Genomic DNA, 24,750 nt, shown 5'->3' with positions numbered 1-24,750 from the left:
GTCCTATTTTTTTTTCTGGACAACCTTCTGATGGATTTTACTTTAAATTGTGAGTTCCATTCAGGTTTCATGCCATTGGCACTTTTTTTGAAGGATTGTTTACAATTTCACAGCAAAAGCTATAAAGCTGTTTCCCAGTAAATAATAAAATACAATGCACTGCAATTTTATTCTGTTTTATTCTTATTCTTCGTGATAATATGTTCTGAAAGATTCCTTAATAAGCTTTGTTCAGGATGTTAAACTACTTTAGGAGCTCTAAGGACTGCCATGGTGAAAACATTATTTGAAATCTCCTTGTGAAATTTGCTAGAGTATGGGTCAGTGTTCTGATTGCAGAAGAGTTCGACAAAGGATTACTAACACAATAAAACAACCCCAGGTATATTTTTGATGAGGATATGACAGTGCAAAATGGTTAAAATCTCTTAAATCTATGCTGAATGATAAAGACCATTTATTAATAATTTACTTGGGGAAAAAATGGAAAAAACTAAAATATAAGTACATAAACCGATTAATCGATTAATCGTAAAAATAATCGACAGATTAATCGATTATCAAAATAATCGTTAGTTGCAGCCCTATATATATTTGCGTACTGTATATTTTAATGTTGTTATGCCTGATTTCACTTATCTGTAACTTATTTAGTAATTTCTTTATACCATTTGTTTCATTTGTACTTTAAGCATCTTATTCACACTAAATATTTGGTTTACACTTATTTACAGTTGTTGAGTATCATGTAATCATACTGTACATATCAATGTTGTGATGTCTGAATTCAGTCGTATCATTTAAAATACAGATTTTAGTGTTATTTGTATGTTATTGTATTTTATTGTCTTTATAATATTTTTCTTTATTGTTTTAAGGATTTTTTTTAACAAAGTTATTTAGAAAGACAAAAACTCCATTATATGTATTTCTAATTTTATGGTTATTAATCATTTGTTACAGTTTGACCACTTTCCTACTGGGTCTTAAATGGATATTTCACCCAAAAATGATATTCTGTCATTAATTACTCATCCCAATGTCGTTTCAAAACCCGTAAGACCTTCGTTCATATTTGAAACCCAAATTAGGATATTTTTGATGAAATCCGAGAGCTCTCTGATCCTCCATAGACAACAACACAACTGATACGTTCAAGGCCCAGAAACATAGTAAAGACATCATTAAAATAGTCCATGTGACATCGGGGGTTCAAAAAGCTCCCAGATTTCATCAAAAATAATTTATGTAGCAAAGATGAACAAAGGTCTTACATGTTTGGAACCACATGAGGGTGAGTGATTAAAAACAGAATTTTTATCTTTAGGTGAACTATCCCTTAAAGTGAAACCTCTTTATTGAACTTCATCAATCAAAGCATAGAAAAGGAGCAGTGTCAATTTTATTGTAAGACATCAGAGCAGAACAAGTATGGAGAACTTCTCCCCTATGCTGTGAACTGTTTCTCTTTCTTTCTGAGTTATGGAGGGTGGCTGGATAGTTGACGCTTTCCCTCAGATGTTGAGCTCTCCTGCTGGTGTTGTCCTCTGAGTGACGGGCAGCAGGGAACCTGCGGAGTGAAGGCCGGGGCAGGTGACATGAGAGACGGCTTGTCGGGATATGATAAACATTAACACATCATAGAGGAGCCCTGTCTATTCCGATTGTTTCCTTTTCCTGAAGTTCCAGCACCAATTGCGCTGACAGGACACATGCTCAACATTTGGGAAAGAAAGCTGCGGATTTTTGTGTTTGTGCCAACCATTACATACGTTTCATTTTCTCTTATTTTGTAAGAGAGAGAGAGAAAGTGCGAGACGAAACCCTTCGGAGCAAGGCTGCAAGCTACACCCCCACTCTTTCTCAAACAGCGTCTATCAAGTTTCAGCTCTTTAATTGCTTTGGCTCAGACCTTTGGTATTTTTTTCCTCTTTTTTTTTTTTAACTGTCTTCCTCTTTTCGTGAAAGAAGCGGAAGGGACTTTCACACTGATAAAGAAAGAGCCGGTTTGCTGTGGTTTTTCTCAGTCTAAACTAATGGGAGTATACAGTACATTTGTTGTTGAGTGGATATATTGTTTCTGACTTGTGTTTGAGTTGACTGTGTAGGACATGGTTCTGTCCTAGAGATGTGTCTTTTATATATATATATATATATATATATATATATATATATATATATATATATATATATATATATATATTTCTTTCTTTTTGTGCGTCTGTTCCTTTCTGTGAGGTGCTACTCGCTGAGCTTTTTTATTTTTAAATTCTTTATATTTTATTTTATGTTTCCAAGCAGACATTTTTGCCACAAAGTGACCTTGCTACCCAATGAGCTGTTTTGTTTTGTTTTATTTTATCTTAATATTTTTTATTTTATTTTATGATATTTTACAAATATAACCTTCTTGTTGTGAATTAAAGGTGCTATCCATTATTTTATTCTATTTAATTTTTCCAAGCACACTCTTGCCGCAAAGTGACAGTGCTACCCAATGACCTGTTTGATTTTAATTTATTTTATCTAATTATTATTATTTTATTTTATGATATTTTACAAACAGACCTTCTTGCTGTGAGGTGACAATGCAACCCAATATTTTATTTTATTATTATTATTAGTTTTTTGGTTTTACAAACAGACATTCTTGCTGTGAGCTGACAGTGTTACACAATATTTAATTTAATTTAATTTAATTTAATTTAATTTAATTTAATTTAATTTAATTTAATTTAATTTAATTTAATTTAATTTAATTTAATTTAATTTAATTTACAAACAGATGTTCTTGATTTCTTGCTATATATATATATATATATATATATTTAATTATTAACATATCTTTATTGCAAGAATTAATTTTCCTTTATTATTTTATATAAAATTCTGCTCAGTGACAGTGTTATTTCACTCTCATTATTTTTTATTAAACTTTTTGAATACATTTGAATTTAATACATTTTCATGAACTGAAACTATTTTGTTGTTTAACGCTTTGCATTTGTTCTGCAGGTTTCAACTTCCTGTGATATAATCACACCATGCCTGAGGGAGCGGGCCGCGACAGCCAGAAAAAAAACAGCCACCAAGGTCAGATGCCACTCAGTTAATATCAATGTTTGGAAATCTGAGCATAATGATGTAATATTCCAGTGAAAAGTCACTGACAGGAACTGCTCGTTCATGTGCTTGAGTTCAAAACCACAAACAAGAACCCTGGGAAAATGACGAAAGATATCTTTTCTGAGATACTGCACAATTTTCAATGGAGATAAGCCATCAAGCATGCCCAAGATAAGAGTGTCTATCAGGAATGAAATGCTAACAGTTATCAGGTTTAGATTTAGACGGGTGGTCTCCATCTTGATATTTTTGGACCTCTGCCTCTTCTACTTTACAAAAAGAATGGTTGCTTACATTATCAATTCAAACAAACTGAACAAGACTGTTGGAAATGTGCTGACAGTCACAATTGTTTAGGGTTGGTCACCTCTCTTTGGATTGGGCACTCTAAACAATTCGTGATTGAAATAGTTCTGACCATGCAATACAGACCAAGTGGGACATTTATGTTTAGAAAGAAATTTGAATGTCATATAGAATCTGGAATATGTCAAGTTGCTGTCAATATACTATGCATCCCAAAAGAGCAATACATATACCTTCAAATATATGTGGCCATTTTCAAATAAAAATCTCATAATACAAACATCTTTAGGCTTTTGACCCAAATCATGTCATCCAGACCTCAGCTGGCAAGAACCTTTGGAGTGAACTACTTGCATTTGGTTTCACCACTTCCTGTGACGGGGCCGTCAGGTGCAGACTGGTACGGCGTACAGGAAGTATCTCAACAGATGGATGAGCACTCAAATGCACAGATACAGATAAACATTCACTGCTTGAGCTCAGCTCCATCTTGTACTGTTATTTTGTGAGTCATTCCTGTTTTGCAGTACCTTTTGAATTTAAGAATGTATTTCTATAATTAGAAATATTAGACTTTCAGAAACATTCAGTGGGCAAGCTCAGGCACCTAAATGTTATTTATTCTAGCTGTTTATTTGCATTTGCTCCTTCTCAAATTTGGGGCCAATTCTAACTCTACACAATGGAAAGAAAATAGGGTATAACTTAACTAACTTTAATTAGTTAATTAATTTTTTGGATACTGATTTCTGGTGTTTTCAAAGCTGAATTTATTTAATCTAAAATAATTTATTATTATTGCATTTTTAAATAATTGTATTTATTTAAATGTATATTTTAAAATATAATTTATTTCTGTGATGGCTAAAGCTGTATTTTCAGTATAATTTCTCTAACCTTCAGCGTCACATGATCATTCAGAAATTATTCTAACATGCTGATTTGCTGCTCAAGAAATTGATCAATGTTGAAAACCTGTCCATAGCATGTCCAGATCATATTTATTTCTAAAATCAAATCAAATCAAATCAAACATCTTTTGGAGATTTTTTTCAGGATCATCAAGTTTGTGTTGTGACATAATTTCCTCCTCCAGATTTAATTTTCTTCAAAAAATAAAACAAAAACTTTATTTTAAGGTGAAATGCTTTTATCTTAAACCAGTGGTTCCTTGTATTGTCCTTTTTCTCAAACACATAAATGCTCTTCAAGTATTTGAGTTTGGCAGCTCTCAATGGTTTTGCGGTCTGTATGCTAATACACACCTAGACAGGAAATCTCTCTATGAGAGAGAAGTGTGCAACAAGCCCAACTCACATTTTATATGCACGTTAGATATGGTGCATGGTTCCTGTTTGCTTTATGACTTATGAGGTCCTTTCATTCTCTCCTGGAATAAGATTTATTTTCCGAAATCATTTGGATACCTGATGTCATTTGGTAGCCATTTGCTTCAAATTAGTTATGAGTACTAACTAAACTTCGGTGATTAAACCACATTGGTGGTCATTTCAACTAATGCTGCAGTGTCTTGAAGATCAGGTATGTGATCTCTTTCTCTTGGCTTTCACTCGTCTGGCCAAACGATCTCCACAGACTGCCGTGATCGATATAACAGGCCTGATTCTCTGTTAGGTGAGCCTTGTTAGGCTCTTTATTGGAGTATGAATGGCTAACAGTGTGTAGAAGATTTATGATGAAAATACCACAATTACTGGAACTCATAATAAGTACGTATCAATGACTAATAATTTATAGCAATTATGGACACAAAGATGTCATTATGAAAAATAGGAAATTAGCTCTAATGTATTATTTCAGATTTCTAAAACAGCTGCACAATTTATCAAGTCATTCCATTTTCCATTAAGAATCATATAATTATGAAGAACAGTATATGTGTGTTGGCTCACTCACATGTTCATCAGTCTTATCTAGAGATGATTAGATTTTCTTGGACATCCTGACCGATTTATCCACTCTGATTCATGCTTGGAGGCTCTTTAAAGTTAATGTTGGGGATAACGAAATCCATAGGGATGAGATTTTGGGTGAAGAACTCCCCTGCTGATGGTTCTTCCATACCACATGAAAGCTTCTGACTTCATGCCCAAGTAGTGACGGAGAACGCTGTCTGTTTGCCTTTGTTGCAGAGGATGTGCTGGGTTTACTTTGTCACACTTCATGCATCTGTCTGGCTGAGTTTATGCTGCGCTTTGAACGTTCTCCTGAATGCTTTTGCACCCAGTACTTGAGATCTTGAGATAGGCATCAAATGAAAAGCAAAAGATGGTCATTTTGGTGATGTACGTCTGGCCATGGAGGATTTTACAATCAGATTTTTCATGTGCGACTGCCGCCATAGTGGTGCTGATCTTGGACTGGGGCCAGCAGAAGTTAAACACATGGCTTCATGTACTTTATGAGTGCGTTTAAATCAAATTCAGGCAATCGATATTACCGAAGTGCCTTCAAACCTTGTATGAACGGGAGAAAAGGCTGCAAGCAGCTTCAGCTAACAGTCAGCTGGAATGCTAGATGGATGATAGACAGACTTGGCGAGGAAGGGAGTGTAGAGGGCAACAGTTGACTGTGTCGCCCTGCCTGCTAGGTCAGAGGAAATGGAGGATTGTTCATCTCTGCCGGCTTGTGTTCTGTAACTGGGCCACCATTGTGACAAGCACAGCCCAGCATTCAGCCTTAAACAATGGCAATCCTCACAGCGCTCCGTACCGGCCGGTGTTCACTTGCCTTTACGACCAGACTGTTGTTCATTTTTTATATGGCTCTTCAGGCAGAGCGTAACTGTTTGTTTTAGATGTTCTGGTCATATAAGGGTATGGCTGATTAAATGACTTCTGTGTTTTCAGGTTTAATCGTTCATCAAATTGCAGTCAGGAAGTTGTGATTTTTGTTTCCTGTCTATACAGGGCGTGCACTGCACCGTTAGATTGACTCCTGTGGGTTTGCTGCAAACTAATGTGATGTAGATTTGCACAGTAACACCTTTGAGGCAGGCAGAAAAATATTTGCAAGAAACACATTGTGAGCACTTAACAGTTTCTCTTTGTACTCGACTGTTGGTGTGAACCTTACCTTGAAAAAAAATTATAATAATTGCATATATATATATATATATATATATATATATATATAGATAGATAGATAGATAGATAGATAGATAGATAGATGTAACTTGAAACAAAATAAAACATTAAGTAATACACAATAAACTTAAAATTGGAAAATACTAAATTGACAAGGCTAAATAAACTAAAACATTTAAAATAATATTTAAAAAATAAAAACTATATATATATATATATATATATATTTAATTTAATTTTTTTTTTTTTTTATTATTATCGAAATGGTTAAAATTGCTAAATCATAGAGTCATACCATACCATAGCATAACATAACCAAAATAAGGAAACCAAAAAAGAAAAAGAAAAAAACTAGAGAATACCAGACCAAAGACAAGTAAAGATAAAAAAAGGCAATGTGAAGTATTTGATGAAAAATAATAAGCTTTACTGATAATAAGAAAATTAATAGGTATTAAAATCTTAGATTTTTGCATGAAGTAGGAGATTTAAGCCAAAGTCAACATTAACTCTTGTCTTGGAGAAACAATTAGATATGAAAGAGATCTCATTTGAGATTTTGCATAATAGTTCTTAACATTGTCTTAAAGTCAAAAGTGCTATATTATGCAGTGATCATTAGTGTCTTCAGACTAAATTGTTTCTGTTTCTCTCTGTTGCAGCTGCCAAGCGCCCCTCCTCTGTGTCCTCGCTGAGTGGGATTGTGAGCCGTATGGCCTCCTCAGGGGGTGCGTCCCGTGGTAGCTGCACCTCTGTTAACACGGTGTGCTCTGACAGTGACCGCGGAGCCAGTCTCAGCTCCTCTGCCTCATCCGCCTCACTGCAGGATGGACACTCTTCCTCTTCCTCCTCATCGCTGCCCTACGGAGCCGTGCCGGCCTACTCCGGGCCACATCGCAATGGCTCCGACATCAGCCTGGACCTCACCCCTCTCTCCCTGCTGACGGGAGCCGGTCCCCTCCCTGCCTCCACATCACCACTGCCCAAACTCACTCGTCTGGAGAGGGTGGCGCTGGAGATAGTGGAGACAGAGCAGGCCTACGTGAGGGACCTCAAGAGCATTGTGGAGGTAAGGACCAGACACATGCTGGTCTCTGTTCCTACATGTTTCATACTGTAACATAGAAACAATGTTAAGTCCTCAAAATTGAATGAGTGTGTAGATGACAAGAAGCTACATTAAAAACAGATGGGCACTATTGAATGGGTTTCTATGGAGACGGGAACAGAAGAGCATCCAATTGGAAGTTAGAATTCATAACAGCGGCGCTCTTGTTACTCAGGAAAAAGGTCTGTACCACTGTCTACGCTGTTAATATGACCCAAATAATAAAATAAAAAGAAAGAAAAGAAAATAGAAAATCACTTACTGATCTGGACGGAATAATTTCTATATCTTTACTAAGAAGAAGTTTCTTACTTGAATGTTGCTTTCAAATGCTCTTGCGTGAAGATACACGTGGCGGATTGTGTGCGGCTCACTCAGGGCGGGGTCTCTGCTAATACAGCAGTGTCTGTCAACAGTAGTGGGCGGGGCCTGTAAAATGTGACATATTTTACAGATCTTGCAAACGGATTGTTCTGAGACACTGCTTATGATTTATGGGGATTAAAAAAGGAGCAGATGGATTTTTAATCTTTATAGGGTGGTAGTGTACAAACACTGCCAACACACATTTATGATCAAACAACATGTAAAAGGGAATTTTGCATAATAGGTGCAAAATAAAAAATAAGTCTCAGAATGACTGCGGAATGAATTCTAATAATTTTGCTGGTCCAAAGCCACCCAGGTGGTGCTGCATTCTTTTGAGCTCTAGGATTGCTCAGTCACTGAAACTCACCCAGATCGGCATTTCTACCATCTCTTCACCTGCCGCCCTCCCTGTTTGTAATCCAGGACTCATATAACAGATCATATAAGAGCCCTTACCCTGTGCCAGCGGCGATTTAAAATGTGATCATTGTGAGATTCTGTTGTGCCATTCATCATAGATTCAGGTGGAGCAAAGGAGGTCATGGCACTGGATGAAAGCTGCAATAAATTCAGACTGTCACTTCAAACACATCTCTGAACTGCTTTTCACATGCACAGCACTGATCTGGGACAAAAAGAAGGCTGTTGCTCAGCATTTCAAACGCATACACACAATTCAGAGCATGCTGTAAATATCTCTTTGTGGTTGCTTTTCAACACATTCATCATATTTTCATGCACAGGTCGCTGGAAGATCAGACCTCAGCGGTGACCTCCAATGGGGGTCATGGACGTGCACCAAGACATGATATGCTCTCTTCACATGGGCAGGCAATTTTATTTACACTAGTTGCTGTTTATTTGCATTTCCTTTTTCTTAAATTTGGGTCCAATTTAATTTTTTTTTATTTATTTTTATTTAGCAAGGATCCATTAAATTGGATTGAAAAGTTACTGTAAAGTTACAGATTTCTATAGCAAATATATGCTGCTCTTTTAAAACCAAAGAATCCTGACAAAAAGCATGGTGGTTTCCACATAAATATTTCTTGAGCACCAAATCAGCATATTATGATTTCTGAAAGATGTGACCTTGAAGATTGATGTCGTGAAAATTCAGATTTGCCATCACAAGAATATATATAATTTTAAATATATTAAATAGAAAAACGTTATTTTAAATTAATAATAAATGAATAGTAATAATATTTTTGCAGTATTGCTGTTTTCCTATATGTTTGATCAAATAAATTCAGCCTCGTTAAACAAAAAACTTTCAAAAACATAAAAAATACCAAACTTTTTTAACGGTAATGCATATTTTTAGAGCATTAACATGTTAATAAATTATTTTATTATCACTTTTTTCCAAAAATGTGTATTATTACTGTTTAATTTTGCTTTCTAAAGATCCAAATTATAAGAATAATTTGCAATATTCATATTATTGACAACACTTATTATAAATATTATTAAGAAACTGTTTTCTCTCTTAAATGTTTAATCCTCTAACATTAATAGCAAGCAATAAATCAATAAATAAATAAATACATAAATCAATGAATAAAATAAAATAAAAAAGATGTCAACTTAATATAATGTAAATATTAAATAACAATATAAAACACATTATTTACATTATTAAATAATTTTATAACTATAAATTGGATATATAACCAATCAAATTTCATCATATTTTGGGGTCCTTGGCATCAATTTTATTTTATTTTAATTTTTTTAAACATGGATTAAAACAACATAATATGCAGGTTTAGATGATTGGTGCTGTTGCACGGACCTGGAGAGAAGTGAAAGCGGTCCATCATGAGTGACAGGGTCATTGTGAACAGCCTTTGAACTCATGGGAATATTGCTAGTGCCAGCCATCAACAGGTGTGTGTGTGTATGCACTGTATAGTATGTGTGTGTATATTATCCTTTGTATCTGAGACTGATTGATTGCAGAGGCTCATGGGTACATAGGCCGAAGGTTGGGGAATTCCTAAAATGTTACTCCTTTTCCCTTTTGCTGATGGTTTATTTGAAGCTGAGTGTTTCATAAGCCAATAAAAAGAGAAGGCATGCAAGCTTATGCTGCTTTATGAAAAGATGCCTTCAGATCAAATAGCCATAAATTGGTTGTTGAAAGACACGGATCATGCCGAGGAATGCTGCTGTTTTATCAATCTGTGGTCTCAAAATGGAGGCTGAGTGGTGGATGGTTTTGGGGACAAAGTGCTGACTCTGGGATATGTGTGAATGATGTCTGACTGGAGTCATACCGAGCCGGGCTCAGCTTCTATTAGTAAGAGCGGTCTGGTTTTGATAGAATGCGTTACAAAGAATTATGTCAAGCTAGCTGGAAACGAGATGAGCGTTAGCTCACAGTGCATGGCTTTGCTGTGTGGGACTGTTTTGCCTGGTATTGTTTGGGTTATTATATGTGAAGTGTTGTTTGTTTGGTGACATTCATGTGCGCTGGGTTCAGCTCTAGTGTGTGTGTGTGTGTGTGTGTGTTGATGTGGGGAGTGTTTAGGGGAGTGAGAATGAGATATACCCCCTTTTAGTTTCAGCTGCATTTCAGCCAAATAGGACAGGAAATTGGGGGACAAGGGGGGCTTGGCTGTAGCCCCCATTCTGGGGCACAAGGGGAGATGGAGAGGGGCTGCTCACGAGAGAAAGGGACCGACTCCTGTTCCAAACTCCAAACTGACCTAGTTTCTCAGACAAAGACTCTGAGAGTGTGTTCAACTTCTGTTACAATCTCTCTCTATTGTCTGCCACCTTTCCAAACTTCCTCTTGTAGATAACGTTTCCTTTCTTTCTTTCTTTCTTTCTTTCTTTCTTTCTTTCTTTCTTTTTCTTTCTTTCTTTCTTTCTTTCTTTCTTTCTTTCTTTCTTTCTTTCTCTGTTCATCTGTCTCTTTTTCTTTTTGTCTTTCATCTTTTCTTTTTTCTTTTCTTTTTCTGTCTTCCTGTGTCTTTCTTTCTTCTTTTTCTCTTTCTCTTTCTTTCTTCCTTTCTCTTTTTCATCAGTCTGTCTTTTTCATCTGTCAGTCTCTTTCTTTTTGTCTTTTATTATCTTTTCTTTTCTTATTTTCTTTGTCTTCCTGTGTGTTTTCTTTCTTTCTTTCTTTCTTTCTTTCTTTCTTTCTTTCTTTCTTTCTTTCTTTCTTTCTTTCTTTCTTTCTATCTATCTATCTATCTATCTATCTATCTATCTATCTATCTATCTATCTATCTATCTATCTCTCTGTCTGTGTTTCTTCTCTTCTCTTCTCTTCTCTTCTCTTCTCTTCTCTTCTCTTCTCTTCTCTTCTCTTCTCTTCTCTTCTCTTCTCTTCTCTTCTCTTCTCTTCTCTTCCTTAGTGTTTTCTCTCGTTCGGGACCATATCTCAAATGTGAACATTTATGTTTATCTTTTTGCCAGACTGGCTGTCATAACACACTTCATGTGTGCTCTAGTAAGTCATTTCAGTAAGACAGCATCTGCCAAGAAAATGTGCACATAACTTATGGTTCCTTTGTCTGTGGCTGGTCCCGCTTGTCTCGCACACTCTGCTTTCATAACTCAGAGTGTAATCCTCAGATTTCCCCTCACCTCCTGGATTTTCACTCTTCCTCGAGTAGCTGTGTCATCACTCATCTCTTCATCTAGTGCTCCAGTTTTGCCATCTCATGAGTGCCGTACCTTCAGGGGTAGGTACCTCTCCGGTCTAAAGTTGTGTAAATCACCATAATTACAGTTTCCGTGTTCCCCCTGCCTTGTAAAGGTGCTGCATGCACCAGTCCCTTATTTTCTGGCTCATTTTGCCCCCACCTCAGCATGTTTGCCTTCCCAGATGCCTTGTGGCTCTGGAAACAAACAGAAGAGGAAAAAAGACCCAACGTTTACAGCCCAGGAATGCAGAGGCAGGGAAAGATGGTGGGTGACAAAAAGAGCCCCTTATAAAGCCAGACCGCTGTCTTACAGGACTCATTTGGTCTGTTTATTTGCACTTATTTATTGTAGCGGTTCAGTTTGAGTCTTTTTTTAGTTTGTTTAGCCCGGTGGCCTTGTTTTTTTGGCTCCGGCGTCTGTAGTTTCTCTCAGGAGATTGTAACTGCCACTCTTGGCACTTTCCCATAATTTAGTCCGTTGCAGTCTGGTGGAATTTGTTTGTCTATGTTGGCTTGGTGGTTTTGGTCCCAGGGCTTGGTTATTAAGGGTTAATGAGGCCAGGCACTGATAAACAGACTTGATAAATAGCGCTTTTTAGCTCCGCAAGCCCAACAGCCAGGAACCAGACCACTCCTGAGACCATTTGCCTCTGCTCTATTTGGGTTTCTGGCATCTGTTGGACACAAAATAGGCTGTAAAATATGATTAACTTTATAATTTAATGCAAAACGCATTTTACTCATTAAGGCAAGAATGTATCTTCTTAACGGCCACATTATTATGATTATAGTGTTGGAAAACCACTTCAAGCTGGAAGTCTTACAACCCGAGGTTGTTGGTTTAGTATAAATGATAGCTAATTATTAAGCTATGCTATACCGGTTTTAAAGAAACATTCTGAATTTTGTACATGTTAAGCTCAATGGATATTGTGGCATAATGTTGATTGTCAGAAAAAAATATTGTACACTAGTGTTGTCAAAAGACCCGGTACTTCGGTACCAAGTCGGTACTAAAAAAATTTAAATGTGACGCTACCAGGTTTCTTTAAGTACTGGTAGTACCGAGGTCCCGTTCAAACCCGGTTCAGCGCTATGATTTCCGCGAAGCAGAAAACGAGGACGGAATCTCAAAATCCAGTCATGAAAATGAAACTTACATTTTAATATGGACAGTCATAGAATTTTATAGCATAAAATAGCATAATAGCATAAAATAGTTAGTTTAATAGTTAGCATAAATTAATCAAATCAAATCTCCATATGAACCAGTATCTGTAAATGTTAAGCCGTAAAAGTTGTTTGAAATATGAATCCGTGTTCTGCGCGTCTCTGTGTGAATTAATGAATGGCAGAGACGTGCAGGTTTGTTTACTACATAGACTGAAGCGCATTAATTTCAGCACCTGAGCTTCAGAGTTCTCTCTCCATCAAGCGATCTGAACTTTTCAGTTCATCTCAATGGACGCACAGCGCAACTGTAATTGATGCTCTGTAAACTCTTTGTGAAGGCGCACGACTCACCGTCGCTTTACTGATAGCGCTGTTTCTCACACATGCAAAGAGAGAGAGAGCGAGAGTCTTACCACGCTGAATCGACACACTATATGTAAACTATTCTTTGTTGTCTTCTCCTGTCAAAATAATGGAGTTCATTTAGAATTATTCATATTCATTTTCGAACAAGCAGAAGACATACCGGTTTCTCCGGTAGTGGGCAGAGCTAAATAAATCACAATATTTCTTCCATGTTTTAATTTTAATATCAAATCCCCTTTATTTACCAAAAATAAAATGTGTTTAAATTTCATAAATTAAAAGACAAAATTTTTGTGTTTTGCTTTGGTACCGAAATTGGTACCGAGAACCGTGGATTTTCACTGGTATTGGTACCGAATACTGAAATTTTGGTACCGTGACAACACTATTGTACACTCTGTTATTTTCTTTAAGAAAATGATGACACATTTGCAGTGGATGTAAATAAAACCCCTTTTTGAGGATTTAAAAGCAAAAAAATAAATAAAAATTGAGCATTTTATAAAAGCACCAACATTGTAAAATGTATGTATTATTTTAACTGTAAGTTTTGTATTTTTTTGCTGTAATTTTAAGTTGCAAAATTGGATAATTACCATTATAAAATGTGTGATCGGTAAGATGCTTTTTTAAACAAGAACTTTCTTATGCTCACCAAGTCTGCATTTATTTGATAAAAAATACAGTAAAAATAAGTAATATTGTGAAAGTTATTACAATTTGAAACAACTGTTCTCATTTTCACTATATTTTATAATGTAATTTTAACCTAATGTAAACTTGAATTGTCAGCAGCCATTACTTTACTTTACTTTAGGTGTTAATTTTTTTTACTGTGATGATTTATATTGATGATTTGTATAAATTATTCTTATGAACAACAGTGTAATGCAGCAAATGTTAGTTTATTACAGCAAAACTATTGAAACTATAATTATTTTGATGTCTCGTATTGGCTCTTTTCACTTCCATCCTACGTTTCTCACTGTGATCCAGATCTTCCTTAAAATTTAACCCAGTGGAACTGCTTCCCTTTAACTCTGTGTTAACCAACCGCTTCAAAACCGAGAAAGTTGCTGACCCTTATTCTCTGTTCCTCAGCAGGCGGCCCAAACCTGCCTGTATTTTATGTGGCATGATGATCAGCCAGTTTTCTCATGAGACCAGCCTATGACTTTTTTCAAGGTCAGAGGTGAAAGAGCAGAGAGAGAAAAGATAAATATTGTTAGAGGGGCTCCTTTTAACCACTGTATTAGTTGCATCCTTTGCCTTCCTGCACCGCTTTGTATGTTTACTCTGAAGATCATTGAGGGGCTCTAGTGTGGCGTCCATGGTAATTACATTACAGTGATTCTTGGTGTCGAGAGAGATCATTCAGGGGTGAGGGTCACGTCCTGCTGTGTCGGAACTATTTATAGTCTCTTTTTAGTCCATGAGTTATGAATCATCTCAGTGTTTGCTATGGGAAAATGTAATGGAATAGAGGTACTTCACCAATTTCACAGGTCTCACAGGAGTTTTCTAAATCACTAACAAGCAAAGCAAATTCAAGTGTGAAAATGCCTAGAATGATTTCTGTGAGGTCATCCACACTCATTTTTCTTGCTTTCTCGCTCTCAGGACTATCTTGGCTGTATTATTGACTGCGGCGACTTGCCTCTCAAACCCGAGGAGGTCAGCACCCTCTTCTGCAACATTGAGGACATCTATGAGTTTAACAGGTGGGTGTCTTCATTCTTGATGTCTGTCTGCGTGGCAGCGGTGTCTGTTGAATTTGTCTCAAAGACAATGACTGGCCTGGTTCTATCCCACCATGAGGGACAATGTGCAGATGTCTGCCAAGAGCGAGTGTAAGCCATTTCTGATGCACTCCAGCAGACTGTCCCTGGACTGCTGTAGTTGATCTGGAATAATCTTCAGGAGACGCTTTCTCAGCCGTCGTCATAACTTAAGCCCTTTTTAAAAGACGTGCAGCATATGGTTTATTACACTGTGAGTTCACGCATGGTCCACCAAACAATTTAGTCAAGTCTTGTTATGTGTCTGTTTCACACTGTTTATTGCAAATGACACTCTGTGTTTATTTCAGACTTGTATGCATGGTTTAGCCCAGAGGTTTTCTGTTGTTGGGTTGCTGCTACTTGCCACTCATACATCCTGTTTTTACATAATTCTCTATCTTGGTTCACCTCCACTCCAAATCATCCCTTTAATGACATTAGGCAGTTGAAATTGAACATGGCGCCTTACTGCCAGTTCTTGTGGGAAATGATCTTGGCTGTGCTGAAAACTGAAAATCTTAAAGAGTATTTAATATAACTTCCTTTAATAAAATGGCAGGAGTTTTCTTCCCATGCTTTTGGCCTCTTCTTGAGATTATATTGGCGTGTAATGAGTAGAGTGAGTTATTAGTTTTTATAAATACCATTCTTAAAGTAATAGTTCACTTATAAATGTGATCTTTCATAATTTACAGTTTGTAGCATCCACAGGCTATCAAGCTTCAAAGATGACAAAAAAGCATCATATAAGCAGTCCATATGACTAAATTATTTTTTAAAAGGTTTGGGGTTGATAAGATTATTTATTTGTCTCTAAATGGGTCTTTTTTGTAGGTGATTAAAGTGTCTTATACTCAACAAGGCTGCAGTTATTTGATTAAAATTACAGTAAAAACAGTAAAATTGTGAAATATTATCGCAAGTTTTCTTTTTGAATATATTTTAAAATGTAAAGTATTCCTGTGATGGCAAAGCTGAAATTTACTGAAGTTTAGCTGCTTAATATTATTTATTTTTAAATATAAATCTTTTTTTTTTTACTTTGTAAATATCTTTACTGTCGCTTGTGATCAGATCAATGTGTCCTTGTTGAGTTAAAATATTACTTCCGTTGTATAAAAAATCTCAAACTTTTGAACAGTAGTATGTATATTCCAATTCATCTGAAGCCATATGCTATAGTAACATGATTAATAGACTGAAATTTAAGTCACTCTAAAATGAAAACAAATCATTAATTTAACTCCGCATGCCGCCCACAAATCAAATGAGAATGAATAATGGCTGAAATTTGGTCTGTTCATCCCACAAGGCTTCATGTTTATGAAAAACAGGGAATTGGAAATGATTCGATATTTCTTTGATTGTGTTCAGAGAGAGAATAACAGCATGTGGGTTTGGAACGACAGTGATGGGGAGTAAATGATGACAGAATTTTCATTTTTGAGTGCACTACCCCTTTAAATCAGCTCTCGTGCCTTTGTAGTTGTTAAGACTATATAAAATGAATGACTGACCTTGTTTTTTCCCTCTTTCTTATATAGTTTAAACACACAAAGGCTCTCTCTTTGTCTGTTCTTACTCTTAAAAGCTCTGTATTCAGACTTGATTCTACTTTCTTGGCACCGGTCAGAGCTTTAGGACACACACAGATGTCATTTTCCTCTTAGCCAAAGCAGCCGGGCTCCGAGGTGGAGCTCAGGCCCCTGTGGTGAACGAGCCACACATGACCTGTCAGAGAGTGAGGGTGCAGCCAAGCGAGCAGTGCATCCTGGGACAGCAGACAGGACTTATTTTGTTCCCACAGAAATCGGTCCAGTTATAGTGGAGCATAGTAAATTGTGCCTTTGCACTGGAATGCTGCATTTGTCTTTTACAGTGACTACAACAGAACAGGCTGTTTTTGCTGGCTTGGGAATCTCCTCTCTATTTTGCAGTGATGAAAACATTCCATTGCTTATTCATTCTTGTTGTTTTGCAATAGATCTTTTAAAACCTTATTATCAGTCCTTACTGTTCTAGGTTTATTTTAGCATTTGTAATCACACCCTTGTGTTTTCCCCCCTTTCTGATGGCTTTAAATGGGTGTTAAAACTTCAGGGTCATGGCACATTGTCCTCAGTAACTCTTCAGAATAGACCTTTTTAAAGCCATACTAAATACATAAGAAATATACAATTTTAAAATGTTAGGGTTCAAAGCTTTTTTATAATACTTTTATTCAGCAAGGACACATAAAATTGATAAAATGACAGTAAAGACATTTAGGATGTTCCAAATTTTGGTTTCAGATAAATATATATACCAAAAGTTTGGACACACCTTCTCATTCAAAGAGTTTTCTTTATTTTCATGACTATGAAAATTGTAGATTCACACTGAAGGCATCAAAACTATGAATTAACACATGTGGAATTATATATGGAATTATATACAACAAAAAAGTGAGAAACAACTGAAAATATGTCATAGGTTCTTCAAAGTAGCCACCTTTTGCTTTGATTACTGCTTTGCACACTCTTGGCATTCTCTTGATGAGCTTCAAGAGGTAGTCACCTGAAATGGTCTTCCAACAGTCTTGAAGGAGTTCCCCGAGAGATGCTTAGCACTTGTTGGCCCTTTTGCCTTCTGTCTGCGGTCCAGCTCACCCCTAAACCATCTGGATTGGGTTCAGGTCCGGTGACTGTGGAGGCCAGGTCATCTGGCGCAGCACCCCATCTCTCTCCTTCTTGGTCAAATAGCCCTTGATGCCTTCAGTGTGACTCTACAATTTTCATAGTCATGAAAATAAAGAAAACTCTTTGAATGAGAAGGTGTGTCCAAACTTTTGGTCTGTACTGTATATATATATATATATATATATATATATATATATATATATATATATATATATATATTTTATATATACCGGTATGTATAAAAATATTAAGAAGAACTGTTTCGGACACTGATAAATGTTTTTTTGAGCCCTAAATAGTAAAAGTATATTATTGTGATTTCTGAGGGATCATTTGACCTTAAAGACTAGACCGTAAAAAAAAACAGTTTTATCATCACAGTAATGAAATATATAATAAAATATTTAACTAATTGGTAATAAAAGATTTCTAAAAAGGGACACCATATAGCAAGAACACAAGTGTGCCATATCAGTCAGGAGGATTGAGATACACTTTTAAATGCCCAGACAGATTTCCTCCATTAAGTGAGACAGCAACAACCTTTACCTCATTTGTGTGCTCATATTGGATCACGGCCTGTCAGTTTACCATGAATTTACTTCATTTTAGATTAACATACATCTTAACACTGCAAACACACACTGTTCATTTCTTAATAAAGACAAATCTGGTTTTCCCTAAAGCACACATCTCACACATCTAGATTTGTCCTGAGGATTTGTATATTGCATAAAAAAAGAAGAATGACTTGTGTGAATTTCCCCCACTATATGATGCTGTGTCTCCAGCAAAAATAAAGGCTTGACTGCTGTGGGAAATACGAGTTAGATGAAAGTGAACTTCTGTTTGAGTTATACACACAATGTTAATGGATAAATGGTGGGAGTGGGACAAAAGTAAGGGGTGAGACAAGGAAGAGAGTATGAATCGAGACAAGACGACAACTTATGAGTCGAGTCCAACAAACAGAAAGGGTGAGGTGAAGACTGAATGAGACAAAGGGAATTGCATTTTTTCTCTCCCTCTTTATATATATATATATATATATATATATATATATATATATATATATATATATATATATGCATGCAGGGCATCTTGCAGGTAACTCAATTCAGTTCAATTTCAATTCATATTGCTCTATTGCCATGACATACTTGAGTACATATTGCCAAAGCAAACTCCCTGTTTTAGTTCATATGAAAATAAATATGTTGGACTTATTTATTTTTTGCTGGTGTTTATTGTAGTTTGTTGTACTACATAGATTCATAGCCAATTCTAACATTGTCAAAGAACCAATCTTGAGTCTTAAATTTCTAATTTTTCCTCAAGTAATACCGCAAACACTTTTGTATGTACTGTACCTGGCAAAGAGGAACCTGGGAAAGTATTAAGCATGCACATAACACACATATTTCAAGTCTCAAACTATTGGTCCGCCAACACTTTCCTGGGATTTGAGTGAAGGGGCCAAAACCTCACAAGATTTGCCAAGATCTAATTGAATCCAACTTATCTACTACATTTCGGACTAGAAAGCAGATACTTGTGGCTTTGAATCGACAATAACGTCTTTATTGTTTTACAATTTCAAATTACGGAACCATGAGTTGTTATTATCCCACACCTTTTAAGATAGACAAGTCATCGTTTGGGAACATCCCATCCCTACAGAAACCTTAGACACCAAGCTCTTTGGACAGTTCAAGAAAGCATGCATGAACTCAGTTCAATTTCCTTTATAACCACAGTGAAGTCCCCCTACCACAAAGGTCAGCCACTAAATGAAGTTCGTCTTCAGAGGGGAAGAGAGGATGATGAAGGCTGGAGTGCTGCGGTTTCCCTCCGAACTTTTCCCCTCAGCCACATGAAGTAAAGTATATAGTGTTTAGAGAGTGTCACGTTGTTTTCTTTCACGATATAGAAGGAGGGTTTCCCTTGAGACTGACCAGCCTGGCGGTTTGGGGGCCTCTTGGGAATGTCAGTTGGAGTTTCGCTAATGGACTGAATGAAATACAGCATGCCTGGTCGAGCCGTCATATAGCTTTCGTTCAACACAGTCAGGGAATGTCAAACCACTCATCCTTGGTCGAAAAAGTCCCACCAGCCACAAGAGATATCAACTCAATAACACTGAGGGAAAATCCATTTGATTCCATCTCGTGTTTGAGTTACAATAGAGATTGTTTCACTAAACCAAGCCCAAATTTCCTTTATGGCATTCCAGACACTGTTACTAGCCAATATATTTAAAAATCGATGTTTTCCATTGATTTACCACCTTAAATGAGACTTTTCCCCACTAGAAGAATGCACTGCATAAAGGACTTCAATTTTGACTGTGGGGATATTGGGGTATGTCTGGAGGAAATCGAGCCAAAATGAGAAGTATCCCATCTGTTTGCATTTAAGCAATGGCTTGGTCTAAATGATAAAAAAGAAATGAATGCTGTTTGGAAACGCAGGCCGGAGTTGGAGCCCGTTCCAGTCAAGAGTGTCTTCTTGAAACTCCAGTCCCAGATGTTTCCTCAGAAAGGGAATAACATAATTTAGACAAAGGCATAGTCCAAGTCTTATGTCAGAAAACTGGTCTTGATATGCCACTCAATTAATCTGTCAGCTTAAAAATGCTTTTGTGAGACTATGTGAGCAGGAATATATGTGTCATGCACGAAAACTGACTCGATTCTTGTTTTTTACAGTGAGCTTTTAGAAGATCTGGAACGTAGCCCACATGCAGCAGCCATAGCAGAGTGCTTTGTGGAGAGGGTAAGCACATGACTTAGTAAAATATAGATTTCTTCCTGTTCCTTCCAAACAATGCACATATCTCAAGACAAGGAGTTTGTGTTTTAATGCACGTCATTCTAGAAGTGTTGTCTAAGGGAAATCCAGTTTTGTTCATTTGTAATCTTGGGGCCCTCGCTTGGCAGTATGGCAGAAGCATACAGATATGTTTGGGCCAGGAAAACAGATGGACTCAGTGAAACGAAACCTAAACATATTAGCAAACAGCGTTGAACTTTTAACACATGCACATTTCAGCTAAGTGCATTTGCAGATACTTCTTGTTCTTGTCTTCTCACCACAATGACACAACAATGAGCTGACCAGACTGGGATGGGAACCAGACAAGGACATCATTGTTTGAAAGTGCTAGAGAGATTGAATGTGCTCGTGGCTCTTCTTGCAAAGATTTGTTTCATGGTTTGGAAGAAGGAAATCATTTTTTACCTTTAAAATCGCCTGTGGCCGTGTCTCTGTCTCTGTCTCAAGCAACAAAACCCAATGTTTACCTCCTGTTGAAACGGCCACTGTTAGGATCAATTAGTGTTGGCCTAGGAAGCAGAGAGTACATTCAATTAAGCTATTACCGGTGGGTTATTTTGAGGGTATAGCTCAATTGAACCTTCTCTAATGTTGTCTCAAAGTCAAGTTTTTTCCCCCCATAATCTCTGCAACATAAAAAAAGAAAACTTGTTCCAAATCAAGCAGCGCCTCTAGACTAGATATCAGGCTTCAAATAGAGCAGAACATATTAGATGTGTTTACATGCTCGTACAGATGTAGTTCAGTGACTGTAACTCTGCATCTGCTGAGCTGCCCATATCTGGTCAGATCTGGGTATATTGGCCATTGCCAGAGCAGATGATGGGGTTCACTTGATTAGCTTGTTTTGGTACTGCTTCTTTTTTTGGTACACAAACAGTGGAAAAATCTCCAATGTACTGCCAAGTGAATGCCAGTCTTAGATTGTGCCATTTTTATTTGTCTGTTATATTTTTGTCTGGTTTCTTTCCTATTTTTGATGTCCATAGTTAGCAGTGTAATTTTGTTCATAGAATGAAAGCATTATGTTTGAAGTCATTGTAGGAAGAATTTATGATTTTGTTTTTTTCTTTTAGAGTGAAGCTTTTGACATTTACACCATATACTGCATGAATTACCCCAAGTAAGTAAAGAATATTTCTATTCCTTTGATATGTTTATTAAAGTACCATAAAAATTTTGAGTGTGTGTGTTGTATAAATAAATACTTTTATTCAGAAAACATTAAACAAAAATTACTGTGAAGACATTTGTAATGTATTTCAGTGTATTTCTGTAAAAAAATTATCATAGATTTCAACATTGATAATAATTAGAAATGTTTATTTGGCACCAATTCAGCATATTAGGATTATTTCTAAAGGATCATATGAAAACTAAAGACTGGAGTAATGAAGCTGAAAATTCAGCATTGCCATAACAGGAATAAATTACATTGTGAGAAATGCAATATTTCACAGTACACTCTTAAAAAATAAAGGTGTTCCACGATGTCATAGAATAACTTTTTATGTCTAAATGGTTCCATAAAGAACCATTAACATCTGTTTCACAAAAGGTTCTTCAGATTATAAAAGTGTAAGAACCTTTCAAGCACCTTTATTTTTAAGTGTATTACTTTATTTTTGATCAATTTGTGGAGCGAGACACAAAACAAATGACAAATTATTTTAAATGTATATTTAAAATTTATTTTAACTGTGAATATATAGCATTTTGAACTGACGAAATAGTGAAAAACCTGAATTGCCCCGCAAGTATCCCTGAAAACTCTTTTGCATAATGATAAAAGTATGTGGCATTTTTGTGGACAGCCTAATTAGAATCATGTGATGTAGATGTCAACCACAGTGATGATCATGTGGTTTTAATTAGTCCGTGTTAGCTATATGTCTAGTAGAAAAATTAGGCATATCAGAGGCAAACATGCCTGGGTGATGACTACTTGGAATACCTTTCAGCCGCTCTTTTAGTATTCCCATGGGCCTCTGGTACAGCAGCAACAGATGTTCTCCTAGAGCTGATTCTGATCCACCTTTAGAGAATTAGCTGTTAATGCAAATAACTCTGCAGTTACTCAGATTCTTAAAAGAATATTTATTGAAGTAATTTTTATTAAGTATTTTATTCTAGATTTTATAAGGCAGAACACATTATATATGCATCAAATGGTGGTGAAACAAGCTAAAGAAAAACCTTTTTTTTAATGAAAATGTAAGAAACAGGAGGTTGCACCAAAACAAATATTTCTGAGTTGTATTTAATATTCGGAGACTGAGCGTTTTGTAAGTGCATTTGTAGGTTTACACAGCCTCCAGCTGAATGCATTACTGCAGGCCTTAGGATAAGATGAAGTGCTGTCAGGCAAAGCTGCCAAACTGATGAGTCTCCCAGTAGACCACCCTGCTGAAACGTCTTCCTCCCTGTTTCCGTCCAGCTCAGTAACAGTCCTGCGGGACTGCATGAAGAACGAGAGCCTGGTGCGCTTCTTCCAGGAAAGGCAGGCCACTCTGTGTCACTCATTGCCTTTGGAGACTTACCTGCTAAAACCAGTGCAAAGGATTCTTAAATATCACCTCCTGTTGCAGGTCAGTGGAGTACAATACCTTAAATCTCATCCTGTTTTTCTTTTTTTTATATATATATGTTTTTTGCAGAAAGATGGCGTAGCTTTGACATCTGCTAGCAGGGGCAAATGGGGCCATGCTAGTAAATTTTAAAACAGACGTGTAACACTTGTCAGACTCTACATCTGAACTGCTGTCTCCCTCTTGTGGTAGGAACTATCCAAACACTTTGATAAAAGTGATCCTGGGTATGAGGTGGTGGAAGATGCCATTATTACCATGACAGCAGTTGCCTGGTACATCAATGACATGAAGAGGAAACAGGAACATGCAGTCAGACTGCAGGTAATCCCAGCCATCAAATGCTCCCTATGACTTTTGACAGAATCAGATATTCTGTAACTCTTACTTGCAAATGCAAATGTTACTTCTTTTTATAGGAGATTGAGAGCTTGTTGCTGAACTGGGCCGGGCCTGATCTCAGTGGTTTTGGAGAGCTGGTACTTGAAGGCTCCTTCCGAGTTCAGCGAGTGAAAAAGGAAAGAGCATTCTTTCTTTTTGACAAAATGCTTCTCATTGCCAAGAAGAGGATGGATCATTTCATATACAGCACTCACATCTTTGTAAGTCACCATCATTTGTGATCAGATTTCAGTTCTAAATCTACTATATATCTGCAGTTGGAGTGTAGCATTTTACTTAAAGGATTTATGATTTGCAAAACTCATGTTTTTCTCTCTCTCCCTCTCATTTTTGAAGTGTTGTAATCTGCTCTTAGTGGAGAACATGAAGGATCCCCTCTGTTTTAAGGTGTCTGACCAAACGATCCCAAAACAGCAACACATTGTTCAGGTAAAATATTCAGACAGGGAATTTTATTACTGGAACACTTTGTAGTTGGCATTACTTGTTTTGTGTTAAAAGAAATGAAAAAGGAAATGATAGTAATGAGAAGCTAAAAATCTTACGATATTTCATTGTAGGCTAAAAACCAGGAGGAGAAGCGGCTGTGGCTACATTACCTCAAAAGGATGATAGTGGAAAATCATCCTGCATCCTTACCCCAAAAAGTAAGAGTTTTTTTTTATTTTTTATGTCAAACTATGCATCATTGTGTTAAGGATAGTGCACAGTCAAAATTGACCAACATTTTGAGTTCCGCTAGTTCAGTTAGAAATGGTTTACAGATGGACACCAGAGCACTAAATATCTATTTATAACATGTTTTCCAGGCAAGGCAGGTTCTTGGTGACAACTTTTGTCAATGTAAGTAGGCTATTATTTGAATTCTTGAATTCTTTCAACTATCACTTGTGGCAATGTGTGTGACTAGTTGTGGATTATTCATGTTTTGTGCCATACTTAGCACCACAGTTTGATCAGGAGCCAATAAGAAAACCAATGCCTTCTCCACGACTGGATGATGTTCAAAGCTACCACAGAGGAAGAAGGCAATCAGGTCTGGCATGTAGTGTTCATTAGAATTGTTTAAAATGCCACACCGCGCTATTTCAGATACTCATAAAAGTGAACTGCATAACTCCTGACAGAGCCACCAGAGTTCATCTACACCCCTGAGAAAGCCAAGAAAAGCCTTCCCCTCCTCCTAGAGGGTAACCTGCCATACAAGCGTGGGAGGAGACAGTCTGGTGAATATAATCTAATCTCAGATTTT

The 24,750-nt window shown here is 36.6% G+C and overlaps 1 protein-coding gene across 1 annotated transcript in view; it reads left to right on the top strand.

Moving 5' to 3' along the window:
- LOC132107614 (pleckstrin homology domain-containing family G member 2-like) overlaps window positions 1-24,750 on the top strand; it is a 39,874-nt gene that overhangs the window by 14,878 nt on the left and 246 nt on the right. The window contains exons 2-14 of the mRNA XM_059513713.1: window positions 3,016-3,093; window positions 7,202-7,608; window positions 14,835-14,935; window positions 20,382-20,448; window positions 21,585-21,631; window positions 22,946-23,096; window positions 23,289-23,420; window positions 23,516-23,698; window positions 23,835-23,927; window positions 24,059-24,145; window positions 24,308-24,341; window positions 24,442-24,534; window positions 24,626-24,724. Of these exons, the coding sequence (XP_059369696.1) occupies window positions 3,045-3,093; window positions 7,202-7,608; window positions 14,835-14,935; window positions 20,382-20,448; window positions 21,585-21,631; window positions 22,946-23,096; window positions 23,289-23,420; window positions 23,516-23,698; window positions 23,835-23,927; window positions 24,059-24,145; window positions 24,308-24,341; window positions 24,442-24,534; window positions 24,626-24,724 (1,543 nt within the window). The 5' untranslated portion in view covers window positions 3,016-3,044. The remainder of the gene's footprint in view (window positions 1-3,015; window positions 3,094-7,201; window positions 7,609-14,834; window positions 14,936-20,381; window positions 20,449-21,584; window positions 21,632-22,945; window positions 23,097-23,288; window positions 23,421-23,515; window positions 23,699-23,834; window positions 23,928-24,058; window positions 24,146-24,307; window positions 24,342-24,441; window positions 24,535-24,625; window positions 24,725-24,750) is intronic.

Source organism: Carassius carassius, chromosome 28 (genome assembly GCF_963082965.1).
Source record: "Carassius carassius chromosome 28, fCarCar2.1, whole genome shotgun sequence".
Taxonomy (NCBI): domain Eukaryota; kingdom Metazoa; phylum Chordata; class Actinopteri; order Cypriniformes; family Cyprinidae; genus Carassius; species Carassius carassius.
The sequence above is the reverse complement of the archived record's forward strand: the minus strand, read 5'-3'. Positions and strand labels throughout refer to the sequence as shown.